The 26517-nt window shown below is 32.8% G+C and overlaps 1 protein-coding gene across 1 annotated transcript in view; it reads right to left on the bottom strand.

Annotated features, from left to right (window-relative positions):
- Positions 1-26517, bottom strand: part of LOC134718174 (uncharacterized) — a 53869-nt gene that overhangs the window by 2802 nt on the left and 24550 nt on the right. The window contains exons 4-9 of the mRNA XM_063580664.1: positions 22974-23101; positions 15751-15841; positions 9695-9840; positions 9233-9481; positions 4468-4623; positions 241-553 (exon numbers count right to left, since the gene is read on the bottom strand). Of these exons, the coding sequence (XP_063436734.1) occupies positions 241-553; positions 4468-4623; positions 9233-9481; positions 9695-9840; positions 15751-15841; positions 22974-23101 (1083 nt within the window). The remainder of the gene's footprint in view (positions 1-240; positions 554-4467; positions 4624-9232; positions 9482-9694; positions 9841-15750; positions 15842-22973; positions 23102-26517) is intronic.

Genomic DNA, 26517 nt, shown 5'->3' with positions numbered 1-26517 from the left:
AAATGGAAACAACTGTCATATACCTGAAATGGTTGATTTCTGAAGCATTATTGTAAGATTTTATTTGCATTCGGTGGTATATTGCAGCAGATGAATTAACATGTTTAACTATCGGTTGAATATCTCTTATTCGAATGTATGTCTGATTCATAAAGAAATCATAACATTTTCCAAACATTTACCTACCCTACAATTTCAGTAAAAGAACTCTTATTGGGTTAACCTTGGTGTATGAATTACCTGACAAATGCAGTCGATAAGCCTCCAAGCGTTTCCAAATTTAACTGCTCCTTTGTATTCGTAATATGAATTATATTCCATCGGGCGCAATACTTTCAGCAACACATCATTCACGACTCTTTTTTCATTCCCATGAGAATTTCCAGCAGTAGATTCTTTTATGTAGAAGATATCGGTGTCTAACTTAAAACCATCAGGAAAAACTTTACTCTCTACCACTTTCAACCGTTCATCTGAATCCCAGACTTCAACGTCATAAGACAAATTCGTTTGAGACATGCTTTCAATGATTATTCCGTATTCATTTTGAAATCTTAAAAAAAACAACATATGGGGGTCAATTAATTTGTATGGTCTATTCAAATTTCAATTTCAGAAGGTATTTTTTTATTTTTTAATGTGTTTTGATTTCAACTTAAGGTTGAACAGTAGATGGGCTATGTCACAGTTTTTTATAAAATTGTGTATACAACCATGGCTTTACTATAGCTGAAAATCGAAAAAAAATTAGTTTATAGCTTATATCATCTGACATTTTAATGATTGAATTCTATCAAAAAAGGTGAACATTTTATAGAAAGCACATAAAATCGTCAAATAAGTCTATTTAAATATGTGTTAAAATCAGCAAATTTCTATTTTCTACGACATAAACTTTTCTTAAAATACTATATGTTGTTGATTCGTCAATTTCCGTTTCAATGATATAAAATAATCATATGATCACCGACTTCGTGTTTTATCTTATAATCAATCTTTGACCTAGTGGTAGCGAAAAACGTAAAAAAATAACGTTTTACGACCCGCAACGAGATGAGGTTACGATTATTTCGACGTTTTAACGTATTTTTCATAGATAACATCACTTTGAAAGAGGAATACCGTCAAAAAGAGGTCAGTAGAACTATCATTATTTCACATCATTAAAAAGGAGATTTCTATATCAACAACATATGTTTTTTGTCGTTTTGTCATAAATCAAAGCGATATAACACTAGTTTCTGTATATTCATATCAGTTATAATTCCACCTTATGTTATAATGCTGTATTTTGATTGGATAAGAAACATGGTATTTTTCACCAATTTCTATATATTGAGATTTTCTTTTCTCTGCCGGGGTATTTGCCATTAGGGAATTCCATGTGCCGGGGTATTTGCTAGCAAATACCATGGTAAATGGGAAATACCCTAGCAAATACCATGGCAGATGGGGAATACCATGTCTAAAAATAACTCAATGAATTATTTCTATTCTAATATGACAAATTCATGGTCATTCTAAATATATGGTTGCAGATGAAATATTTAGGATAAAAAGTATCATTATTGAATTTGGAGCGAATGACGTAAAAATTCCGGGAATGACGTCATAAAAAAAATTCAACGGAAATGAATCGTCAACCGGTCACATAAAACTGGAATCCACTTGTTTTACGCTTCACTGAAACTGATGAACAAAGTGAAGTAGTCAGCCGAGAACCAGCTTATTATCATAAAAAGGGAGATATATATATATATATATATACAGTCAGTTGACTGTACATTCAAAAAATGATAAGAAATGATTATACAGTCAATGCAATTTGACTGCGCAAATAGCACAGCTACAGCGTATACAAAAATTATACATTCAAGTCGAAATTTCATATGATACCTGATTATAATAAACTTTCTGAGGTGGAACATTCGGTGGAATTAAACAATTATATCATGCTTACAAGGGGTATTTGCCAAAAATGCCGGTTTCGAGGTAATCAAATTTCCCTCGCCTAACAGCTCTGGAAATTTGTACCTTTCAACCGGTATTTTTGGCAAATACCCCTTGTAAGAATGATATATTTGTATAAAATTGCACGCCAAATTACAAAAACGCACATCTAGATCTATCACATTAAACTATATCGACGAACAGTACAATACAAAAAATGGCAAATCTCAAGAATATTGACGAATTCAAGTCTAAACCTCCAGAGTCCCAAAGCATATACTATCTGTCTGGCCGCGTTAAAATTTGTGACCTAAATGTTGCCAAAAACATTTTCTTGCAAAATATGAGTCGAAATCCATCCATTGGAAAAAAATGTTGGATACTGAAATTCAAAATATTGATGGATTTGGTCGAGGATATTGCCAGGCGAAGAGTTAAGCCTCGGTCACACCTCACCGGATAAGACGAACGGACGTCTAACGGATGAAAATAAAAGTTGTCCGTTTACAAAATTGTTATCCGTTGGGAGTTCGTTGATGTACTGACCAACTAAAAAGAACGCCTAACGAATGCATAACGGACGTGCAACGGACGAGAAACGGAGACGTACCGAATAAAACGGATGTCGAAAGTACATCCAACGGATGAGTACCGAATAAAACGGACACCTTACGAAAACGTAACGGATAAAACGGATAAACAAGATATACGAAAAAATTATAGGCGACAATGATAATACATGTAAATCGCAATAGTATTAAAAATGTTCTGTGTAACTGGTTTTGTATTATTTTTTGTCTGATGAGTTGAGCCTTTTTGAACTGATTTTTATAGTTCGTCCTTATGTTGTACTGATACACCACTGTCCCAGGTTAGGGGGAGGGTTGGGACCCCGCTAACATGTTTCACCCCGCCACATTATTTATGTGTGTGTCTGTCCCAAGTCGGGAACCTTTATTTCAGTGGTTGTCGTTTGTTTATGTGTTACATATTTGTTTTTCGTTCATTTTTTTTTTACATAAATAAGCCCGTTAGTTTTCTCGTTTGAAATGTTTTACATTGTCTTATCGGGGCCTTTTATAGCTGACTATGCGGTATGGGCTTTGCTCATTGTTGAAGGCCGTACGGTTACCTGTAGTTGTAAATATTTGTGTCATTTTGGTCTTTTGTGGATAGTTGTCTCATTGGCAATAATACCACATCTTCTTTTTTATATTTGGATTGTTCTTCAAAATGCCCTTAAAGGGCAGTATCTGACCTGAATAACAGCTGCTTGATTGTGAAGATGTGCCCTTATTCTAAGATCGAATTCATGAACCTTACGAAATCTAATTGGAATTTCTTACGAGAAATTTTCAATTGGCATTTACCCGTTTCAAATCTGTTCATCATCCGTTTTATTCGTTATACGTCCAGTAGAAGTCCGTTTCACATTCGTTCAACATCAGTTTTATCCGTTAGAAGTCCGTTGGTGAATTTATCTGCCAGACCTCCAACGGATGTATAAAGGACACGTAACGGATACAAAACGGAAACGAAACGGACGAGTACCGTAAAGAACGGACGCATAACGGACTTCCAACGGACATTTTATCCGTTGGACGTCCGTCCAAAGTTTTGAACATGCTCAAAATTTTCCACCGGACAAAACGGACGTCGACGGATAAAACCGACGCTTAACGGACATGCAACGGATATGGACGGACGCCTAACGGATAAGAACGAACGTCTCACGGACATGAACGAATTGAAAAAAAGTTATCCGTTAAGCGTCCATTCGAGCTATCCGGTAAGGTGTGACCGAGGCTTTAAACGCGATTATAAAGACTAGATACGTTTCCCAAATACTTAAAACCTGGGGTTCATGTGGGTATGTCATTAGCTTTCTATATTTTGCCTTATATGCTATTGCTGTCTGTTGGTCAGTATATTTTCGACTTGTTAGTTTTAATGTTACTTAGCCTTTGGTATCTTTCGGCTCTCTTTTACCAATATTGGCAGATATACATGTAAATGGATTCAAATATTGTGGTTGAGTGCCAAGCAATTGTAGTAGGTAACCGTACAAATGTAATCATTGGTTAATGATGTAGCTAATATGACGAATCTGAGAAATGCGTTATATTGATATAAGAAGATGCATGTATAACGACAGACCTACAGTTCTTTGAGTTTATTATGACGTCAGGACGGCAAGTATGCAATATAACAATGCATCAGCTTCTAAATATCAGAGGATACATATATATAAATTCATACATGACAAAGTGAGAATGTGTTTTCTATAAACAATAAGAATGGTTTGGAAGACTCATATACAAAGCGATACTGGAATAATTTTCCACAGAAAAAAAATAAAGAAAGGCGTTTATATTTTAAAACCGAATAGAAGAATTATATAACATCCAGAACATATAGGTTTGAATAATCCAAAAACAAAAGTCTGTTTTTTTCTTTATGTTTTGACCAACCTTTTGCAACCACTACTATTTTCGTTAAATTCGTAATTGTTCTTACTTTTCTTTTAGGGCGAAAACATTTTCTGTGTCATTATCATTTTTCTTTTCAGTTATAATTCCCTCATTGTGTAATAGCTGAAATGCTGGATCATTGTCTTTATGGCTTCTTCCATCTGCTTGATGTGCCTCTTCATTGTTGTCAATAACTTTTGCGCTGTTGTTTAAAATATTAGGGAATAATGAACAACAGATTAGTTATAATGATACTTTTATCCATAAGCAAAACACTACATGCAACTAAAACTCATTTACCATTGTGGGTACCAACGAAAACTTATGAATCGGTTACGTAACGTAATAGCACTAACAATCGGCTAATAGTCGAGTTAAACTAAGATTTAACCTCAGACTAATTGCAACTGCTAATGTTTTTGTTCTAATCTATAGCTTTATGCCCTTTATATACAGAGAAAAATGTCCCATATATTTCTAATTTAAGAAAAACTCAAAATCAGCATTTGTAATTTCCTATGGAAATTAACATCGGAAGGGGAGATAACTCTTGCAAAAATGAGTCTTTTTTGTCAGTGTTTGGTTGTTTTTCTTGAAAATTATGTAAAATATGATACTTTGATTGGGTAGTAAGTTTGTATTTGACTAAATAATATAATCTTCTGCTCATAAAATGTACAAAACCGAAGTGTCATGGGCAGTTTAATTTTTTTGGTGCATTTCTCATTAAAGAAATAGCAAATTTAAAGCTTCGTAACCATTTGGAAAAATAATGTGAACATTTTGTAATGTTTATATCTGCATATTTTTTCAGCAACTAACTTATCTAAAAGGATTTTAAACCACAAAAAGAAGAATACATGCTCTTTTTTTTTTTATTAAATTTGAGATTCTTTACATTGACATATAGTTGTTAATGTTTGTGTCATTTTGGTATTTTTGTGGGTAGTTGTCGCATTGGCAGTCATACCACATCTTCTTTTTTATATGTTGAAAAATTCAATAAATGGTCAACTAATGAATTACGAAATTTAGATTATAGCTTGATAAAATATATGAAAACACATTAAGAGTTGTTTGTTATAGTCTAAAGACCGCTAACAAATCAAGAATTAATACATTCGCAAAAATAGAAGCGGTAAAATCATAATTTTGCATCAATTTTTATTGGTATTTCTGTCTTTTTGCAAGACCTATCTCCCTTTTCAATGCAAATCTTCATAGGAATTTTGAATGATGATCTTGTTAGTCTTCCTTAAGTTAGATTGTATGGGACTTTTTTCTGTGTATATTTGGGGTAAAATGCTAAAGATAAAAATTTAAATTACTTTCGGGTTAGGGTAAAATTTATGCTAGATTAACTGGAATATACGCAACAGGGGACATAATTCCGCTAAATCGATGAGAAAAACAATTTCTTTGTGAATTCAATCAACAACTGAGTTCTTTAAATTGAGCATATTGAGGAGGAATTGATGTTTGGTTTTTTTTTTAGAATCGATATAAGAATTATCATCCGTATGGCAGGATTACATCCCCTATGGCTAAACCGATTGTTATTACTATAACACTACTATATCAATAGCAACGACATTCTTTTTACAGTCAACCATAGAGTGAAACTGGTTAGAGAAACATTGTTAAATTGGCATTCGTTTTTTTTGTGAGGTCACTCCTGTGGCCATTAAGGCGTTGAAGAGTGACCTCACAAAAAAAACGTATATTCCTGTCAGCCAACACTTCAGGTTACCAGATCACAATCTGAAAGATTTTGATCACATGAAGATCCTTAAGCTTGTGATCGAACAGGATTGTACATGGCAAAATAGGCAAATCAACCAAAACTTACCTGTGTCATTACTGATCTATGTTTACACCTTATACATTATATATCAGTATTGTTAAAACTTTCGTCACCGACGAAGACCATTTGTTGAGCCAAAATATTTGCCATTATCGTATAATTTATATCATCTGTTCAGTTTTTCAATCTTTGTGCGATGATATTCAACACTTTTTAGTGTTTTGTTTTCCATCTTTTTATCGGTATTGTAATACAATCTTTGAGACTCATATAATTTTTCCTTTTTGTGTAGTATTGTCAATTTTGAAGATCAAATACCTATTAAGTTTACTGGTTGATAGATTATAATAGACTCTCTCTCTCTATTTATATATATATATATATATATAAGTCTGACAACTACTCCAAACAGTGTTAGAATTAGATTTTCTACTGACAAATTTTTGTTCGTCCCTCAGCGGGATTCGAACTCGCACCTTTGATACACAATGTATTTTTTCAGACTTATATAAATATTTGTATTAACCATGTATCTCTATCACTCTGAGATCCAGTGGGCATATATATTGTATGGTTTATCACTTGTTTAGACTTGTTAGTATGATATACTTATTTCTAGTGACTGTATAATAAAATGCATCATGATCCCATATGATATATAAAAATTGTTGAGTTAGATTACTGACAAATGAAAAATACATTGTGTATAAAAATAATAATATAACATCTACACACGCTTAAAAACACGTGTCTCATGTCTATCTGTAGATTAGCCTTCCGTGAAAAGGTAACACTACGACTATTGAAGTTATATTTTTATAGTGGATGTGGTCGAGTGGTCTAGAGCGCTGGACATGAGGCTAAGCGATTGGTGCTGTAGTGTATCAAAGGTGTGAGTTTGAATCCCGCTGAGGGACGAAAAAAAAATTGTCAGTAGAAAATCTAACTCTAACACTGTTTGGAGTAATTTACAGACTTATATAGATATTTGTACTAACCATGTATCTCTATCAATCTGAGATTCAGTGGGCATATATATTGTATGATTTGTCACTTGTTTAGACTTGTTAGTATGATATATATATGATGGATAAATCTGTTGTAGATACTAGTGCTCGGAAACAACAATTTTGTATTTTACTTGCAGGTTGACGATACCAGTATATGAACCAAAATGCCACCTTCTTTTGCCAACATTTTCATTGGGAGTCTCGAAGAACGCATCCTTCAGAATGAACCATACAAACCCTTGTCTTGGCTCCGTTATATTGATGACATCGAAATCAAATGGAACGAAACTGCAGAACGTCTGCAAGGATTTCTCGATTTCTGTCACAACTTTCATCAATCGATAAAGTTCACATCTGAAGTTTCAAATGAGAAAATTGCGTTTCTCGACACCACCATAACTTTAGAAAACAGAGTCATGACAACCGACCTTCACGCAAAAAAAACTGATTGACACCAATTTCTCTCTCCGAAGAGTTGTCACCCGAAACACTGCTCCTGGAGCAATCCGTACAGCCAAGCCATCAGGTTAAAACGGATTTGTTCATCGGAATCAAAGTTAAACCATCGGCAGCTCAGACAGCAACTCAAGTCAAGAGGTTATAAGAACAAAAATATTTCAGAAGCTTTCGGTAAAGCAAAAGAAAAAGTCCGAACAAACCTACTTGCATACAAAGAAAAGACGGCCCAGACAAATAAAATCCCGTTTGTTGTTAGCTTTCATCCTCACCTGACAAATATTTTTTCAATTGTCCACAAACACTGGCGTCTTATTGAAAATAATCCTTCCTTAAAAGAGATTTTCCCATCACCTCCCATAATGGCTTACCGTAGACCCAAAAACCTCAAAGATATTCTAGTAGCATCCAAAGTATCTTAACAGGAAATATCAACAAGCACAGTCACAAAGAAAAAATACAACATATTTATAACATCAAATTGCAAAACGCAAAATTGCATAATGTTCTAACGTGTGGAACTTGAAAATAACAATATGTTGGTGAAACAGAAACACCATTTAACATCCGACTAAATAACCATCGGTCATTTTATTCAAAAGAAAGGAACTGTCCGATTACAAGACACTTTTTAAGAGCTGGACATGATTTTGAAAACGTCACATTTCGAATCATTTAGTAAAATCAAAATTGGGATACACAAGGAAGACAAAAAAGAGAGAGATTTTGGATGCACCAGTTACGAACTCTTGAACCTGATGGATTCAATGAGAGAGACGAAAACAGATTTAAAAGCAAATCAAAACCATAATTGTCTTGAAATAATACAAATTGATATATAGAAATTCATACAATTAATCGAACATCTATAAATGTGTTAAACTTTTATTCCAACTTCATGTAGCTGTAGCTACAAACAAATGTTATGCAACATCAATCAATATGTTACACTTTCCTTCTACTCTTGCATAGATTAAGCTTCAAAAATATGCTTTGTCATGCATCCGATTTCACCTTGAGAGATGCACATGTCTGATGAAGCTAATTTGTTTAGCAAAATATTGCGTATTTCTTTTTTAACATCTAATAGAACTTTTTAATGCGAGGATTTTGAAATATGTGATTTAACTTTCGAGATTGGATAATTCCGATAATTCACGAGTATCTATGTAAGAATCTGTTTCCTAAATGATTGAAAAAAATCTATTTTTTGTTAAACGACAATCCCCAAATTTGTCATTTTCGTTAACATTTATAAGCATATTCTAATTCATCCAGTGATCAACGGTTAGGACACTTAAACTCATCCAATTATCTTCTGAGATCACCGGCAACCACACATTGATTATTTTATTTGTATACAACGGGTGCAGACAGAGATACATTGTCCAAGAATTAGAGAATTTTGTATACACGTATTAGATGATAGAAAAACAGCAGGTTAACATAAACATCGTGGCCATAGAGCACAGTGACTATAGCTATATTATAGTTAATCTAAATCACATGTCATTTCATCCTGTCTAATTGCTTTTACAAACCTTTCATCAGCCGTATTGAAATTCTCATATTTGCTTTGATTATCTTCTAGATTTCCATCCACTTCACTCAGATTTTTGTTTTTCAATTTTTCTACATTTAACTCTTTTTCATCATTGTCCAATTCTGTGTCATTAACATTTGAACTTTTCCTAATATTTTCCCTCTCGTTTATACTTTGGGTTGACTGGTCTAATGGTTCTTCATTCTTGTATTCATAAGGTCTACTTTTATTCTCGACTTCGTTAAAACTGAATGAATGAAAACACACATTTGTATTCAATTTATAGATGATAACCTTTAGCAATGAACGTGTGATAAACGTCAATATTTTTAATAAAAAAATGTAAACAGGATAAATTTAGGAATAAGGATGAGACTAGCAGTTTTTTATTGCATATTCAACAATTGTGCTGTAACAGTTACTAACAACTTTTCTATGTAATTTTGATATTTAAACCTACATGCTTTGATTTAATTTGGATAGCATAGATTCAAAAACACGAATCTCTTTCAATTCTTTTTCTAGTCTCTTCTTTAAATCTTTAATGTTCTCCTCAATATGCTCTTTTGTCTGTTTTTCTTCATTTAGTGATAAAACTGGGAGGTCCTATAGAAAAATATAATGCATCTGATTTTTAATAAATGCAGTTAAAACGACAATTAATTAACAATGACAAAAAATACATGTGACACTTTAGATGTTTTAGATTTATGTGAGCAAAACTACTATAAAACTACTATTATGTAACGTCAATAACTAACAACTCTACAGATTATTCACTGCGCATGTTTCACAAAGAGTCAAATTTGATAACGGGACAGAATTTTCTATCAAAGCCAAAACGTATCCAACGATCAAATCTAAGAAATTAAAGATCATATATATACCCCACATAATTGAAATATTAATGGCAGTGTTCAGATAAAAAATAAATAGTTGTTTAGCTCTTTAATTGTTAAATTCGCTAGATATTTATCCCAACAATATGTAATCTGTGTTATAAAATATTGTTCTACACATTATTCGAACTCTTTACTCTTGGACATTGTTGCAATATCGCCTGACCTACTAGGCTATATGAGAAGATCGAAACACAGTACATTTGAGTTATTTATTAGAAACTTTAAAGTGTTCAATAGATATTTTCAAATAAAACGCTGCTGACACAAGGGATCAAACCTGTATATTCTCGAACTAACTATGTATTGACTAAAAATGAAAACAACACGTTATTAATTTTATGTGCTTTTCTGGATTTTACCTTCATCAGGAACGCTCACAACCTAATATTTAAAAAAAAACAAGGATGTATAAGAATCGAAACAGTTGAAAAGTCAAAGAGGACCTTACAAATAACCAAATATGTCAACTAAGAACAAGAATCGAATTTATGTCTTGGTAAAATATTCCTTGAAATTTGAAAAAAAAAACGTTTGATTCTTTTTTTCTTTCTTTATAAAGTAGAGATTCTGTTTTAACCATGATTTTTCATTTCCCAAAAACAAGATATAGATAATGAATGGGATCCTTTAAAATAATAGCTCTGCTACGACATCCTTTTCTTAACAAGTAAAAAAATCTGAGTTTTAATTTTAACTACCATCTCAAACGTTGTATATTTTTCGATAAGTGTCTTTATTCAATTAGATAATTCAATCACGGATTTTACCTTCTTTTTCAAACGCCATCTTGTTATCTCTGAAGTAAAATGTCTCGATGTCTGTATAACATAATCCCAATGCCATGCTACACTGTGGGTTTAATAAGAATATTTGTTTTGTAAAAAGTATTATTCAATATTAACAAAAACTACACGTAATGGCCTACTATGACCACCATGAATCATCATTTCATAATAATTACTAAGTAATAAAAGATATCAGCTTTATATATCAACGAGTATGCAATTCATACAAATAGATCTTCAAAACAAGCTCATCAGCTAGATAACCAGAGCCTTTCAAGAGTCTGAATCGCTCACCTGTAGTGTTTTATTCAAGATTGTTCCTGGTATTCATATGATGAAATCATAATCTTTCAGTCAGTTTAACTGAAGTTTGGAGCTGACATGTCAGTTAACTGCTAGTAGTCGGTTGTTATCTATGTATTATTGTCATTTTGTTTATTTTCTTTGGCTCCATCTTCTGACATCAGACTCAAACTTCTCTTGAATGGAGTTTTAAATGTGCATATTGTTATGCATTTACTTTTCTACATTGGCTAGAGGTATAGGGGGCGGGTTGAGATCTCATAAACATGTTTAACCCCGCCGCATTTTTGCGCTTGTCCCAAGTCAGGAGCTTCTGGCCTTTGTTAGTCTTGTATTTTTATTAAATTTTAGTTTCTTGTGTACAATATAGAAATTAGTATGGCGTTCATTATCACTGAACAAGTATATATTTGCATAGGGGCCAGCTGAAGGACGCCTCCGGCTGCGGGAATTTCTCGCTACATTGAAGACCTGTTGGTGACCTTCTGCTGTTGTTGTTTATATGGTGGGGTTGTTGTCTCTTTGACACATTTCCCATTTCCATTCTCAATTTAATTATCATTCATGGCAATTAGGAAAGGTCAGATAAAAAATAAATGAAAAGCAAATACCATGAATATGAAACAGAATAACAAATGAAAACCACTAGCAGGAATAAAATTTGTGTAAATAGATTTCCTATATGTATCAGTGTGTTTTTTTATTCCACATTAGCTAGAGGTTCAACATTAATTGGTGATAGGTGTATATCTCACAAAACTGGTTTAACTTTATATAGATACTTTGTGCATGTTCTAATTCAGGATCATTTACGTAGCTTTTGTTAGCCTATTATGCATTTTCTTAGTTCCTATCTGCTTTGAAGTGTAGTGACGTCCACTTTTGTTGGTACTAGTATACATTAATGACTAAGGCCTTGATCAAGCCTGCTTCTGTTTGTTTGATTATCATAACTATAGTTTGTGTCAAAGGCCCATTGATGGCTTTAAGCTATTGTTGTTTTATTTTCGGGTTACTGTCTCTTTGACATATTTCCAGTTTTACAAATTGTGTAAACATGCCTTTTAAATGCAACAACTCGTTAATGGGTCAATTGACAATTTTGAACATTTGACTCATTTGTAGATCTCACTTTGCAGAATTTGTTTTACTGTTTATAGTTTATCTATGCTCGAAATGCCTTATTTTTTGAGATATAATGCAAACACTGTATTTTACCTCTGCGTTCCAATTTTACATGATTTTTGTCGAGCCTTCGACTTTAGTCGAAAAAGCGAGATTAAGCGATCCTACACAAATATTCACTCTGTGGTTAAAGTTATTGAAATTTTAATAACTTTCATAAACTATACTGGATTTCTACCAAACTTGGACAGAAGCTTGTTTATGATCATAAGATTGTATCCAGAAGTATTTTTTGTAAAAATAAAATTCCATTTTTCCGTATTGTACTTATAAATAGACTTAGTTTTTTCTGCGTGTAACATAACATTCACTCTGTGGTTATAGTTTTTGGAATTTAAATAACTTTCTTAAACTATCCTGGGTTTGTACCAAACTTGGACAGAAGCTTATTTATGATCATAAGATAGTATCCAGAAGTAAATTTTGTAAAAATAAAATTCCAATTTTTCTGTTGTTAACTTAGTATCCAGAAGTAAATTTTGTAAAAAAAATGATCCATTTTTTTTCGTATTTTACTTTCAAATGGACTTAGTTTTTCTGCCGGAAAACATTACATTCACTCTCTGATTAAAGTTTTTAAAATTTTAATAACTTTCTTAAACTATCCTGGGTTTGTACCAAACTTGGACAGAAGCTTATTTATGATCATAAGATAGTATCCAGAAGTAAATTTTGTAAAAATAAAGTTCAATTTTTTCTGTATTTTACTTATAAATGGACTTAGTTTTTCTGCAGGGAAACATTACATCCACTCTGTGGTTAAAGTTTTTAAAACTTTTATTAATTTCTTAAACTACCCTGGGTTTGTACCGAACATGGAAAGAAGCTTGTTTCTGTTAAAAAGATAAGATTCCGTATATCGTCAAGTTATAGGAATTCTAATGGGGACTAACTGTGCACCACTTATTGCGGACCTGTTTTTGTATTGTTATGAGTTACAATTTATGACTAAAATTAGCAAAGACCCATCAAAACAACATTTGATACAAACATTTAACAATACTTTTAGATATTTGGATGATATATTGGCTCTCAATAATGACGACTTCAATATGTATACTAAAGAAATTTATCCTGTAGAACTTATTTTAAATAAAGCTAATGAAAACAATGACCACTGCCCTTTCCTCGATCTTGATATCTATATCATAAACGGGAAGCTTAATACAAAAAATTATGATAAAAGTGATGTTTTTTTCATTTCCTATCGTTAATCATCCAGTTTTAGATGGTGACGTTCCCTTGTCATCATCTTATGGTGTTTATATATCTCAACTTGTACGATTCGCTCGTGTATGTAACAACGTATTAAATTTTAGCGAGAGAAATTTATGTATTACTAAAAAATTATTACATCAGGGTTTTCGATATCACAAAACTGGTCAAAACATTTACTAAATTTTATCACCTGTATAAGGAAATAATTCGTAAATATAACTCAACATGCAGACATATTATACGTTCAGATATTTCACATCAAAATTTAATGGAAATATTCTTTATAAAGCACAAAAATGTCAGTATTCTCCTCAGAAACTAACAAAACCTTTAAATAGACTTATTAAAAGGGGATATAGTTACGATACTGTTGTCAGGTCATTAAAGATTGCATATTTTGGCTTTAACATTGATTCACTGATAGGGTCTTTGCATCGGTACTAAAGACATTTATTTAAAAAAAAAACAGTTGTTGGCATGACACGGGTTATGTTCTTCTCATTTATTTTATGATAGTATGATACTAAACCTCTAACGGGAGGGATTGTACCTGATATTCATATGATGAAGACATAATCTTTCGATCAGTTTAATTGAGGTCTGGAGCTGGCATGTCAGTTAACTGCTAGTAGTCTGTTGTTATTTATGTATTATTGTGATTTTATTTATTTTCTTTTGTTACATCTTTTGACATCGGACTCGGACTTCTCTTGAACTGAATTTTAATGTGCGTATTGTTATTCTTTTACTTATCTACATTGGCTAGAGGTATAGGGGGAGGGTTGAGATCTCATAAACATGTTTAACCCCGCCGCAATGTTGCGCCTGTCCCAAGTCAGGAGCCTCTGGCCTTTGTTAGTCTTGTATGATTTTAAATTTTAGTTTCTTGTGTATAATTCGGAGTTTAGTATGACGTCCATTATCACTGTACTATTATGCATATTTTAGGGGCCAGCTGAAGGACACCTACGGGTGCGGGAATTCTCGCTACATTGAAGACCCATTGGTTGCCTTCGGCTGTTGTTTGCTCTATGGTCGGGTGGTTGTCGCTATGACATATTCACCATTTCCTTTCTCAATTTTATTTAAAGTAAATTTTGTAAAAAAATAAATCCGTATTTTACTTTTAAATGGACTGAGATTCTCTGCCAGGAAACAACACATTCACTCTGTGGTTAAAATTTAAAAAAATAAATAACAACTTTCTTATACTACTTTTAATTTGTACAGAACTTAGACAGAAGCTTGTTTATGATCAAAAGCTAGTATTTAGAAGGACATTTTGTTAATATTTTGTACCTGTGTATCTGTATTTTACTTATGAATGGACTTAGTTTTTCTTCCAGTTAACATTACATAGTCTGCAGTTAAAGGTTTTAAACATTTATTAGATTCATAAACTATACAGGAGTTTTACCAAATTTGGACAGAAGCTTCTCAATCTCCAATTCCAAATCCATATTTCTAACTTCAGGCTAAAATATAGAATAGCGACGACTAGAGATTATTAATGCCTCAATGTACTGTTTATGTACATGTATATGTCTATGGTCAGAAAGAGATATTCCATTATTTCTGTATGAACGGCTGAAACCAGAATGCATTAAAAAAAGTTTCTATCAAAATTTTAAAGTTTGTTTAGTGCTAACTATAGATTGATTTTTTGATCAAATATCAACATGAAACACTATAAAAGTAATATAAAACAATATAAGACATGTTTACATACTAAAATCATAAAATTTTAAAACAATTGCTGATACCTAATCAGTATTGCCTTTAACAGCCATACGGCTCCCTTCCAGAAGGGTTATGTATGTTATATTTCTCAAAAACATTAAATATAGATATACGAAATCATGATGTTGTCAGGCTGAGTACTAACCTTTAAAAGCCTAACGTAATCGAAAGAAAACCTTGTTCAGCCGTGTTTATATATGTGTAGGCCGCATTATACACATTTAGCATTATAAAGTTATCTTATTGAGGTCTGTCCTTGTGAAGCATCATTTGCACTGATAGATATGTTTGACTTGTATGTGTATACTAAATTAATAAAAAAAAATATGTTAGAAGGAAACATGCGTTCTCACGATTAATGGTGGTGACTGCAAACTACAAACCTTTGTCAAAGCTGCCTTCTTCTCGCTTTGATCTAACAAACATTGTAAACCTGCCATCTTCCTTGTGTTATGATGCCATATCATTTCTGTACTGTAAATATTATAAAAATACGTTTTAGTCCAAGTTTCGTACGCTATTTAACTCTGGACAAGAATATTATGACAACCTGCAAAACAGCCAACATTTATCATTTTATTCGTGTTTTTCCGCCTGCAATCCCGACATTCACATCGCTGTTTATGTATCATTTTATTATCGTATCGCCTGAACAAAGGTATACACACATAGTATTTTACATTACATTGCTTTGTACGTTTGCTGAGGAAACAAAAATATGTTACAGAGACATTCGCATTTTCAAAATGTAAGTATTGTAGTAGAATTGGTTGATATATAAAGAGGTCTTGAAACAAATTCAGCTTTTCAAAACAAAATCACGATCTGTAGAAAAAATAAGATACACAAACAAGAACTTCATAGAAAGAATGAAAAGAAATTAGGCTAGCATTATCCTTTAATAACACTAACGGTACCTATGTTCCTGTACCAGATTTACATTTCGACAATACATGTCTCTTCGGTGATCTAACTTTCCTTTCCGCTAAATGATGATGTTCTCTCACAAAATAATTCAAAATTCTGCGACTCTATTGAACGCATTTATCCAATCGAACTTGAGATAAAGGATACAACAGATATAATAAAGTCTGCCTCATATCTTGACTTAATAAATAAACACATTGATTCTTAAACCAGTTGTTGGAATTATACGGGTTATTTTCTTCTCATATATTTTATGATGGTATGAGACTTATCCCTTAACGGGAGGGATTGTGTTTGATATTCACATGAGTCTTAATATTTTTTTTAATTTTAGTCATAAACTGTGATTCGTATCAGTACAAAACCAAGTCTGCTATTAAAAGAGCACAATAAGTGCCCATGGGGATACCTACAACCTGTCGATAAACTTTGTTGCCGAAACGTACATAAATATTATCAAGGAGAAAATTAACAGCTTCAATCATCTCATCACAGTAAGTATATCTGGCATATTTACCTTTCTCATTAGAGAAGAAGGCTTTAAATGAGTTGCAGCAAATATATCTACATTCAGCTTTACCAAACGACCATTTAATTAAATAGGAAAACTTTTGTTTAATAAGATAGTGTGGAAGTGTAGTGTAAAGAGTAGAAAAATCAAAACTGTAAACAGAATCAAAAGTACCATCAAAAGCACGTAATGTATCTAAAACATCCAAAGATTTTTTTACACTCCAAAAATAGTTTATACCATTATGTTCATATATTTTATTACAATAGTTTATGATATACTCTTTTAAGTAGTTAATGAACTGGTTAAGAGCACTGTAAGATTAGTTGTAGAACACTTACTAGAGGCCAAGATGAAACGATATTTAAATGGTTTTCTGTGTAGTTTAGGTAGCCAATACATAGTAGGGACCTTCAAATGTTCAGAAGAAGCCTTAAGCTTTGATATGGTTGTGATATGCTTGTTTACTATATGACTCTCTGTGGAGCGGATGGACTTGAATGTAGATGAATTTAAAATGTCATTCTTAAGAACGTCCGTGTAGTGTTTACGGCATACCACCACAGTATTGGCTGCTTTTTCGGCCGGTACAAACACAAACCGCTTTGAAAGTATTTGAAGTGTGTTTCTTAGATCTGGAAATAGGTGTATTACGTACTCTATTATTTTCTTCTAAATTTTTTTCAAATGTGATATTCTCTTACCTACCACATTCATACATTTATTTAAATAAGAATCAAGAGATTTTTTATCAGATTTTTCGCGTTTTCACCATTTTTTACAAAACGAGGAAAGAGCATCTTTGGTAACTTGATGACACTCTGTCCAATCTATTTTAGATGGAGGACGATATTGTGGTCTTTTTTTTTTTAAAGTTTTTAACCTCTCTGTCCTGGGCGATATTGAGGTCCCCTGTAATAACATGACACTATTTCCAATATATCTAAGATGGAGGACGATATTTTGGTCCTTTTTTCAAAAAGTTTTTATCCTCTCTGTCCTGGACAATATTTAGGACCCCTGTAATATCATGGCCATAGGGAACATATCTAAACTTCGACGATTCACAGTATCAAGTTAAGGGAGTATTACTCTCTATATTCACGTTTGATGTAACCGACGTATAATTAAAAATTAAACTTCTGCTGGTTCTTTTTTGTATGTGTATGAAATTATAGGTGGTTCTATATTATCAAAATAGGGAGGTATAAAGTTTTGAACGGTATAGAGTCATTAAATATACTAGATAAGTTGATAAAATCAATACCTTTGCTAATATATTTAATTTTCAAAAAATGACGTTTATGATCTTCAGGTTTGTCTATACGCGGGAACAGCCTATGGTGGCAAAAATCTGTAATTATACGGGAATATTCATACAGTGGGCTGAAGAATTAGATGGTGTCACACTCTTTAAAAATATCGTGTAATTTACTAATGGGTATTTGACCCAGTTTACATAATAATTGATGCCTACCATTATTTTTAAATATAGATAGGAGATTATCAAGTGTATAATTTATACGATGTTTAACTCGTTGATTTTGATTGATACGTTTCCCATGAGACCTATTATTTCGTTGTTTGTTTTCCAATAATATTCATGATATCAATAGAGGAAGTTGTAGATATGTTCCCTTGTCCAAGTATATTGTCATTTAAACCAAGGGGATAAGCTGTTTGAAGTCGTTTAATCCAAGACAGTTTTATTGACTTTGATCTTTTAGAAGAACATCTTTGAAATAGTTCCCGAATTACGAGGAATATGTTAGACCATTATGTCCATGATAATGGCGGTTACTAATGTTTTTGTTTACATCATCCATAACAATATGTCAATATGGCCTTATTGCTAACATTTTTGTAAAGTTTGTCTTACTGACCATTCTTGCTCTCGAAATTTTACTAGAAATTATCATGAATATGTATGAATGCAAATGAAATCGATAATCATAGGCATTTTAGGGTAACAACTTCTATAACAAATTTTGGTTATAATTTGTAGAGGTAATAAAAGACGGATATGAAAACTAAGTTTTACTTCCCTTAGAAGTATCCAATTATGTCGGTTGTTTTACATTTTTGTAAACTTTGCTCTTCTGATTTTGTTTGCAGTTTGCAGCTTCTATTGAATTTGTGAATTGTGATTTGCAGGGATATAACGCTTTAAAAGAAGTCATTGATTTTCATATGGTGAAGACATAATCTTTCAATCAGTTTAATTGAGGTCTTGAGCTGGCGAGTAGTCCTTTGTTGATTTATGTATCATTGTCATTTTGCTTAGTTTCTTTTGATACCTTTTCTTACATCGGACTCGGACTTCTTTAAAACTGAGTTTTACTGTGCGTACTGTTGTGTGTTTCTTAATTCAACATTAGCTAGAGGTATAGGTGTAGGGTTGAGATCTCACAAAACATATTTAATCCCGCCGCATTTTTGCGCCTGTCCTCACTCTCTGACCTTTGTTAGGCTCAATATGTTTTTTTAATTTTAGTTCATTTATATGTTTTGTACCATTCTCATTGAAAAAGTACACAATTTGTTTAAGGGGGCAGCTGAGGAACACCTCCAGTTGCGGGATTTTCTCTTTGCGTTGAAGACCCAATGGTGGCCTTCGGCTGTTGTCTGCTTTTCGGTCGGGTTGTTGTGACATAATCCCAATTTCCATTCTCAATTTAATCTGGCTAGGTTAACGAACATAGAAAGAAGGTCGATCTTGATATTCTAGACATTTCTGTCCTTTTAGATTATTTTTAGGATTTATGGTTTTCAAAATCTAAGGCAAATACTAGAGTTTGTCCTCATTTTTATCATTTTTAGCTACTTAAATCACATTTGTGTACTGATCGATAAAAACACAAACTTATACAAGATATCCGCAAATCTTTATTTTTTTTTCAAAACATCGATTGATTTATGTTTAACGCCACTTTCAGCACAATAAATAAAGGCAACAGTAGTATACCGCTGTTCAAAACTCATAAATCCATGGACAAAAACCAAAATCGGGGTAACAAACCAAAACCGAGCGAAACGCATTAAATATAGGAGGAGAACAATGACACAACACCGAAACACAACACACACAGAAACAGACCAATCATCAGACAAAACACCAAGATAATAACAAATGTAACATGAAAACCAAATACATGAATTTGGGATAGACAAGTACCGTGCCACGTCTTATCTCAATATCTCAAAAATAAGAGAAAACACAAACGACTCAACGTTAAAATGCAACACAAAGAGAAACGAACAATATTATAACAATGACCATCTTCCTGACTTGGTACAGGACACTTTTAAAGGGGAATAAAAGTGGTGGGTTGAACCTGGTTTTAAGGCATGCCAAACCTCGCACTTTAATGGCAAAGTTAAATATGAAATGACAACATAATATTACAGGACTACAATACAAATAAATAGGAGAACATATTAGACACAGAAAAACATGATTAATAGATAACAAAAAGCATCAGGTTTAAAATTCAATACGCCAAAAACGCGCCTTGTCCACACAAGACTCACCAGTGACGCCCAGATATAAAAGATCGAAAGTGAAAAAAGTACAAAGTTGTACAGCACTGAAGATCAAAAGTTGAAAAGGTTTCGTAAAATACGGCATTGTTTTTATGCCCGGGATAAGAACATTCTTATTATATAGAACAATTCATGCTATTGCAAACAGTAAATTTTATCAAATGAATATGAAAGAGATATACACAAAGAAACTAAAGTATTAACTAATTACAGAAAACTAAACCTGAATACATAACGCCTAGATATAAAAGATCGAACGTGAAAAAGGTACAAAGTTGTACAACACTGAAGATCAAAAGTTGAAAAGGTTTTGACAAATACGGCATTGTTTTTATGCACGGGATAAGAACATCCTGTTTAAGCTTTTCATAACGGTCCATTTTTGTTGAAGGAGGAAGATAGGATATCCAGAAAAAACCACCGATGTTCGATGAATATTCTGACCATCCTGGTCAATAAGTATTGGAGTCGAACATGTTGAATGCACCTTCGAACCTGTCAGGCTTGTGAAACAGTGGACAACTTAGGTCACTCGCCTACCAACAAAAAATGCAAATAAAAAAAATCACAAAGGACACCGCAAAGTTTTTACCGGAAAGTACAGTGACATAACAACTGACATTGTCAAACAGATACGCAAACCATTCTACGAAAGGATTTTATTTCTCTGTAATATAATATATTAATTTGTTCATTTATGTCATTGTTATCAGCCTCTTTTAATTGTGGAACTGATTTGCGAAAAACACGAGCCCTAGAGTTACGTATATTTCTTTACGATAATACATTGATTGATTGATTGTTGGTTGCTTAACGTCCAGTGGCAAATGTTTCATGCATATTCAGGACGAGAACAAGTTCACAATAGATACAATAGGTAGGTTGATACAATAGAGGCCATCTGGGATGATGGTTGGGGAAATTTGGACTGCCATTGGAAAATTTGAGTATATTGGATAGGGACAGAAATTTTGCCTTGAACCTGGCCACCTACGGACCCCTCAAAGAGTTGTTGCAAGAGTTCTTAACGTGCAAAGAGCGTGGCACTCTCTTTAAACGAGGCATCGGATTTAACGGCCCCCTTCTGACCGGACGTGACTGCGTACGTGATACATTCCGCACAGCCAAACGGACGCCCCACTTCGCCAAGCGTTTTACTGCCGGTCGGGAGAAGTTCTATACCCCAGTCACCCTTAATACAAATGCTCTTCTGGAAGAGGATGTTAGAAGTAAGAACTGGTGATTTTTTTTGTTAAATGAATTTTCTTTATTGTAACAAATAGACTAGCATTTGCCCAGTTTTATAATAGACTCTTGAACCACCAATTTTAAAGTTTTCTACCTCCCATAAAGAATACGATAGAATTTCATCAATAAATCTTGGTTTTCTAATTTGATTAAGGGTTTTTCAAGCATCAAAAATCTCTTGCAAAAATTATTTGATGACCTGTTAATAGGTCCAAGATAACTTATTTCAGTAAAATTTATTTGCTCCACAATAGAGACTAATCTCACCCACTTTGAATTCGAATTATATAAACGTCTCACCCATGTAAGTTTAAGTCCCTGTAGTCATGCTTTTAAATTGAGCATTTTTAAACCACCCTTATAATAATCTTGACATAAAAGATCTCGCTTGAACTTATCTGGTTTATTATCCCAGATAAAAGCATACATTTTATTTGTTAAATTAAGTAACATATTCTCATCTGGATAGATAGAAACAGATGATTTAATTTAGCTATGACCAAAGTTTTTAAAATGGTAATCTTTCCAAAGGGGTGAGATACTGTTTTGGCAATTTTTTCAAAGTGTTGTCTCTATTATCTAAAACAGGCCTATAATTTAAATTAATCATTCTATCTAGGTCGACTGAAAACGTAATTCCAAGTAGTTTATATGTACTGGAGCCCCATTTCAATCCCCACTCAACTGTTTTGATCCTGTCTATGTGTTTTGCTTCCTATCCAAATGACACTTGTTTTTTCTATATTATCTTAAGTCCCGAGATTTCAGCATACAATTTGAGAACACGAAGAGATGCATCGAGCGATTCTGGTGAGCCATCTAATATCAAGGATGTATCATCTGAATATTGAGAAAGTACAAACTCTGTATCATCTATAGTAATACCCTTTATCTCCTTACTATTTCTTACCAAAATGCCTAATATTTCTGCACATAGCAGGAAAATATAGGGGGATAAAGGATCTCCCTGTCTACAGCCTCTCTCTATAGTAAAGAGAACTGTTGATCTTAACAATAAGGACAAGCGGAATATGGCGAAGAAAATTAATTTTTAATTGGAATCATTCCTTTTTTTATTGTAAAAGGATACCGAGGATGTGCATCACCTAATTGTGCATTTCAAGGTCCAGTGATGATATCAGTTCAATTTTCAAATCATTCTTTAAGGTTCGGGAGTATTGCTAGTAATCCTTTTTCCCTTGTTTTTTTTTATTATCGGCGTGTAAGTTTGAAAAACTATCCTTCTATGTATTTATTGTCTTCAATTGTTTTCATGTTAGAGAACAATTGTACTAGTATTGCATGCACAAACTTTCGTCAACTACAAAATAGAAAAAAAGGTTACGTTGTAGATGGGTGCATAACGTTTCAACTTACCTGGCATCACTAAATACTTCTTTAGATAAGCATATCTGTGCATTTCTTTCCCGATCCGACACTCGTTCAATTTGTTTCTGTAAAGTTCTTATTTCTAACTCTAAGAATTTGATTCGGCTTTCACTACACTTAAGATAAAAAAGAGGAATTCATTTTAATAAAACAAAAATATTCAATGAGGCTCTCTAGATACAATTTAAATATAGGTGAATGACAATCTACCGATACACAATGAATCTGAATTCAAAACAGTTGGAGATCTTTAATTCTAAATAGTAAATGTTATTTTTGTAACCTCTTCAATTAAAACCAGATTTGTAAAATAATGTATATTATTTAGGGACAATCAAAGAAACTGACGTTAAAAGTCGAGTAAGTTTTGAATTTGAATTATTTTTGATAAATATTTGGGTGTTAATTCATTTTGACTATACGTTACTAATGACGTGTGGAATCGGAGTCTCTTAGAAACGGGAATGATTTCGGATTTTATAAATAGCTCAATGGATTCTGGTATTTGTTAAAATCTAGCTGCTTTCTTTCAATTTACTTTTAACTATCATTGACAAAATAGCTTCCGTTTCCTCATACCAATCAAGAGAAATCCAGGAATACAATCACTGTAATACAAAATTTCTAACTAGGAAGTATATTTTTTGTATTGTTTTCAGTAACGGTAACATTTGGAGAAAATGTACCTGAGTCAGCTATGCTTCAATATGAAAGATATTTTGTTTTTCCAAATTAAAATAACCTGACGAAAAAATGCAAGTGACGATTGAGGTTGCAAAGAATCATTGTCCCCCTGGGAAACTCTGTACGTATATTTCATGTGGCTAGGGTGACAACGAAATTATCAGAAGTGAAACGAAATTAAGACATCGATCACATCGAAAACTTTTTCATATACTATACGAGTTAAACCATTGTCATGACGTCAGCCTATTCAGTTACAGTAGATTCGTTTTCTAGAATTTACGCTTTCTAATTCTGTCATTCAAATGGTCTCAACAAATGGTATTCAGTTGCTTCATTTATGTTTCGTGTTGCGTCTGAAATGATGAGTTCACTCACTTCTGTTCACTAATTGAATTAATCTAAAATTTACTTTTGATTTTTGTAATTTATGTATGCCTTCACTGGGAATCAACCTCCTTTTTGAAATGTGTTATGTGTGACTGACATCAGCACTTCGACGAATCCTCTCTGCCATGAATTGGTTGCATCTTAAATGTTTATTTTCATATATATAAATGACATATGTTACACATCGGCACAACGGTCACACAAAGTTTCTCCATTTATGTATACATACAATAACTCTCTTTCATGTTGTAATATTACAACATGAAAGAGAGTTGTATATATAAATGGAGGAACTCTGTGTGACCGTTGTGCCGATGTGTAAAATATGATATTTATATATATATATATATATAAATAAACATTTAAGATGCAACCAATTCATGGCAGAGAGGATTCGTTTTAAAACATTTGACTTTTCTACTTTTTCATAAGTATTCCATATTCCAAACTAAAAGGCAAAAAAAACAAAAACTATTGGCATTACAATGGGAACCAACTGTGCCCCTCTACTTGCCGACTTGTTTCTTTATTATTATGAGGCTGACTTTATGCAAGAACTTCTTAGGATGAAAGATAATAAGCTAGCAATATCCTTTTACTCTTCTTTTCGCTACATAGATGATGTTCGTTCACTTAATAATTCAAAATTTAATGACTATGTGGAACGCATCTATCCCATCGAACTAGAGACAAGGTATACTACAGATACAGTTGAGTCGGCCTCGTATCTTGACGTACATATAGAAATTGACAATGAGGGTCGGTTGAAAACAAAACTTTACGAAAAAAGAGATGATTTCAGTTTTCCGATTGTGAACTTTCCATTTCTAAGTAGCAACATTCCAGCAGCACCAGCATAAGGAGTATATATCTCCCAATTAATGCAATATTCCCGTGCTTGCATTTCCTATCATGATTTTCTTGATAGAGGGTTGCTACTCACAAGGAAGCTATTAAACCAAGAGTTCTAAATGATGAAGTTGAAATCATCCCTTCGTTAATTTTATGGACGCCATCACGAGTTGGTTGACCGGTATGGAATAACTGTCAACCAACTAAAATATCGGATATGTTTCTTACGTCGTAACTACAATCTCCTTTCCTTTCATGAATGTGACCTCCCGGATTACACTATTTACCGGATTTGTTATCACATAAGCAACACAACGGGTGCAAAATCTGGAGCAGGATCTACTTACCCTCCCGAAGCACCTGAGATCATCCCTAGTTTTTGGTGGAGGTTGTGTTGTTTATTTTTTATTTTTTTATGTAGTGTTTTTGAATTTTGAATTGATTAGTTTCAATGTCCCTTTGGTATCTTTTGTCCCTCTTTTAATATCCAATCGTAAAATATAAGTTTGTAGCCTCGAAGTTGACATGGTAAAGATCAATGCGTTAAAGAGTCGAGCTAAAGGTAAAGAATTGTTAGTTTAGGTTCCAATCCCGGTATTCTCTTTGTTGTCCCTCTTCACTAGTTGTTTTTTTCATATTTTGTATGTTATTGTGGATACTTTTGTAATAGCCCTCATAGTTTCTGTTTCAAGAATCAACGCTTATTCATTGTATCTAGTATACTAAAGAGTACATGTCTCGGTAGTCTTCACCAGCTGTTGTTTCTGGTAAGATGTTTGTTTAACAAAAATACCGAAACAACAAGCTGCATTTTTAAAAAGGAGAAAGTCCCTAAAATTTGCCAAAATCAAGACCATACGAAAACAGTAGTATACCGCTGTTCAAAACTCATAAATCCATGGACAAAAAACAAAATTTGGGTAACAAACTAAATCCCAGAGAAATGCATTAATACTGGTTCTCTGTAACCATTTCAACTCTTACATAGGGAGTGTGGCACGCATGGTCATGGATTTTCTTCAAACTTCACACATTTACTAGTTTTGATGAAACAAACAAAAAACGGCAAAATTTTGGTTGCTAAGCACATTGGTTGCCATAGCAACCGATGACCGGTTTTACCTCTTCTCAATATCTATGAATTTAAGCGCAAAAAGGCTATTTTCAACATAATTTTTCATAATAAATGATTAAGAGAAAGAATTTTTTTTATGATTTTATTAGATATATGCATTTTATTAATGTAATCAATTAACTGATATTTTCATATTCATTTTCAATCATAATCACATACACCCCCCTTTTTATGTGGTTTGCATTAGGTAAAAAATACCCTTTTGAGGTCATTTTTAAATGCTCACAAAAAAAATTTGCGGACACCTGAGTTAGAGTCAACCATCAATTCATTAAAACCAAAGTCTTATCTGATCAATGATGTGAAAAAGTCATTGGGAAGAATATCTCATTTTTTTGTTACCATGGATACAAAATGCCTAGTTTTCATTTTTTCAGAAAAAAAAAATTTGAAAAATTTTGAAAAAAAATGTTTTAAAACCTTATTTTGCAAGTCAAAATAAATAAATAAATATCAAATTTGTAGAAATTA

This window comes from Mytilus trossulus, chromosome 5, assembly GCF_036588685.1.
Source record: "Mytilus trossulus isolate FHL-02 chromosome 5, PNRI_Mtr1.1.1.hap1, whole genome shotgun sequence".
Lineage (NCBI taxonomy): Eukaryota > Metazoa > Mollusca > Bivalvia > Mytilida > Mytilidae > Mytilus > Mytilus trossulus.
This window is presented reverse-complemented; position numbering and strand designations above follow the sequence as displayed.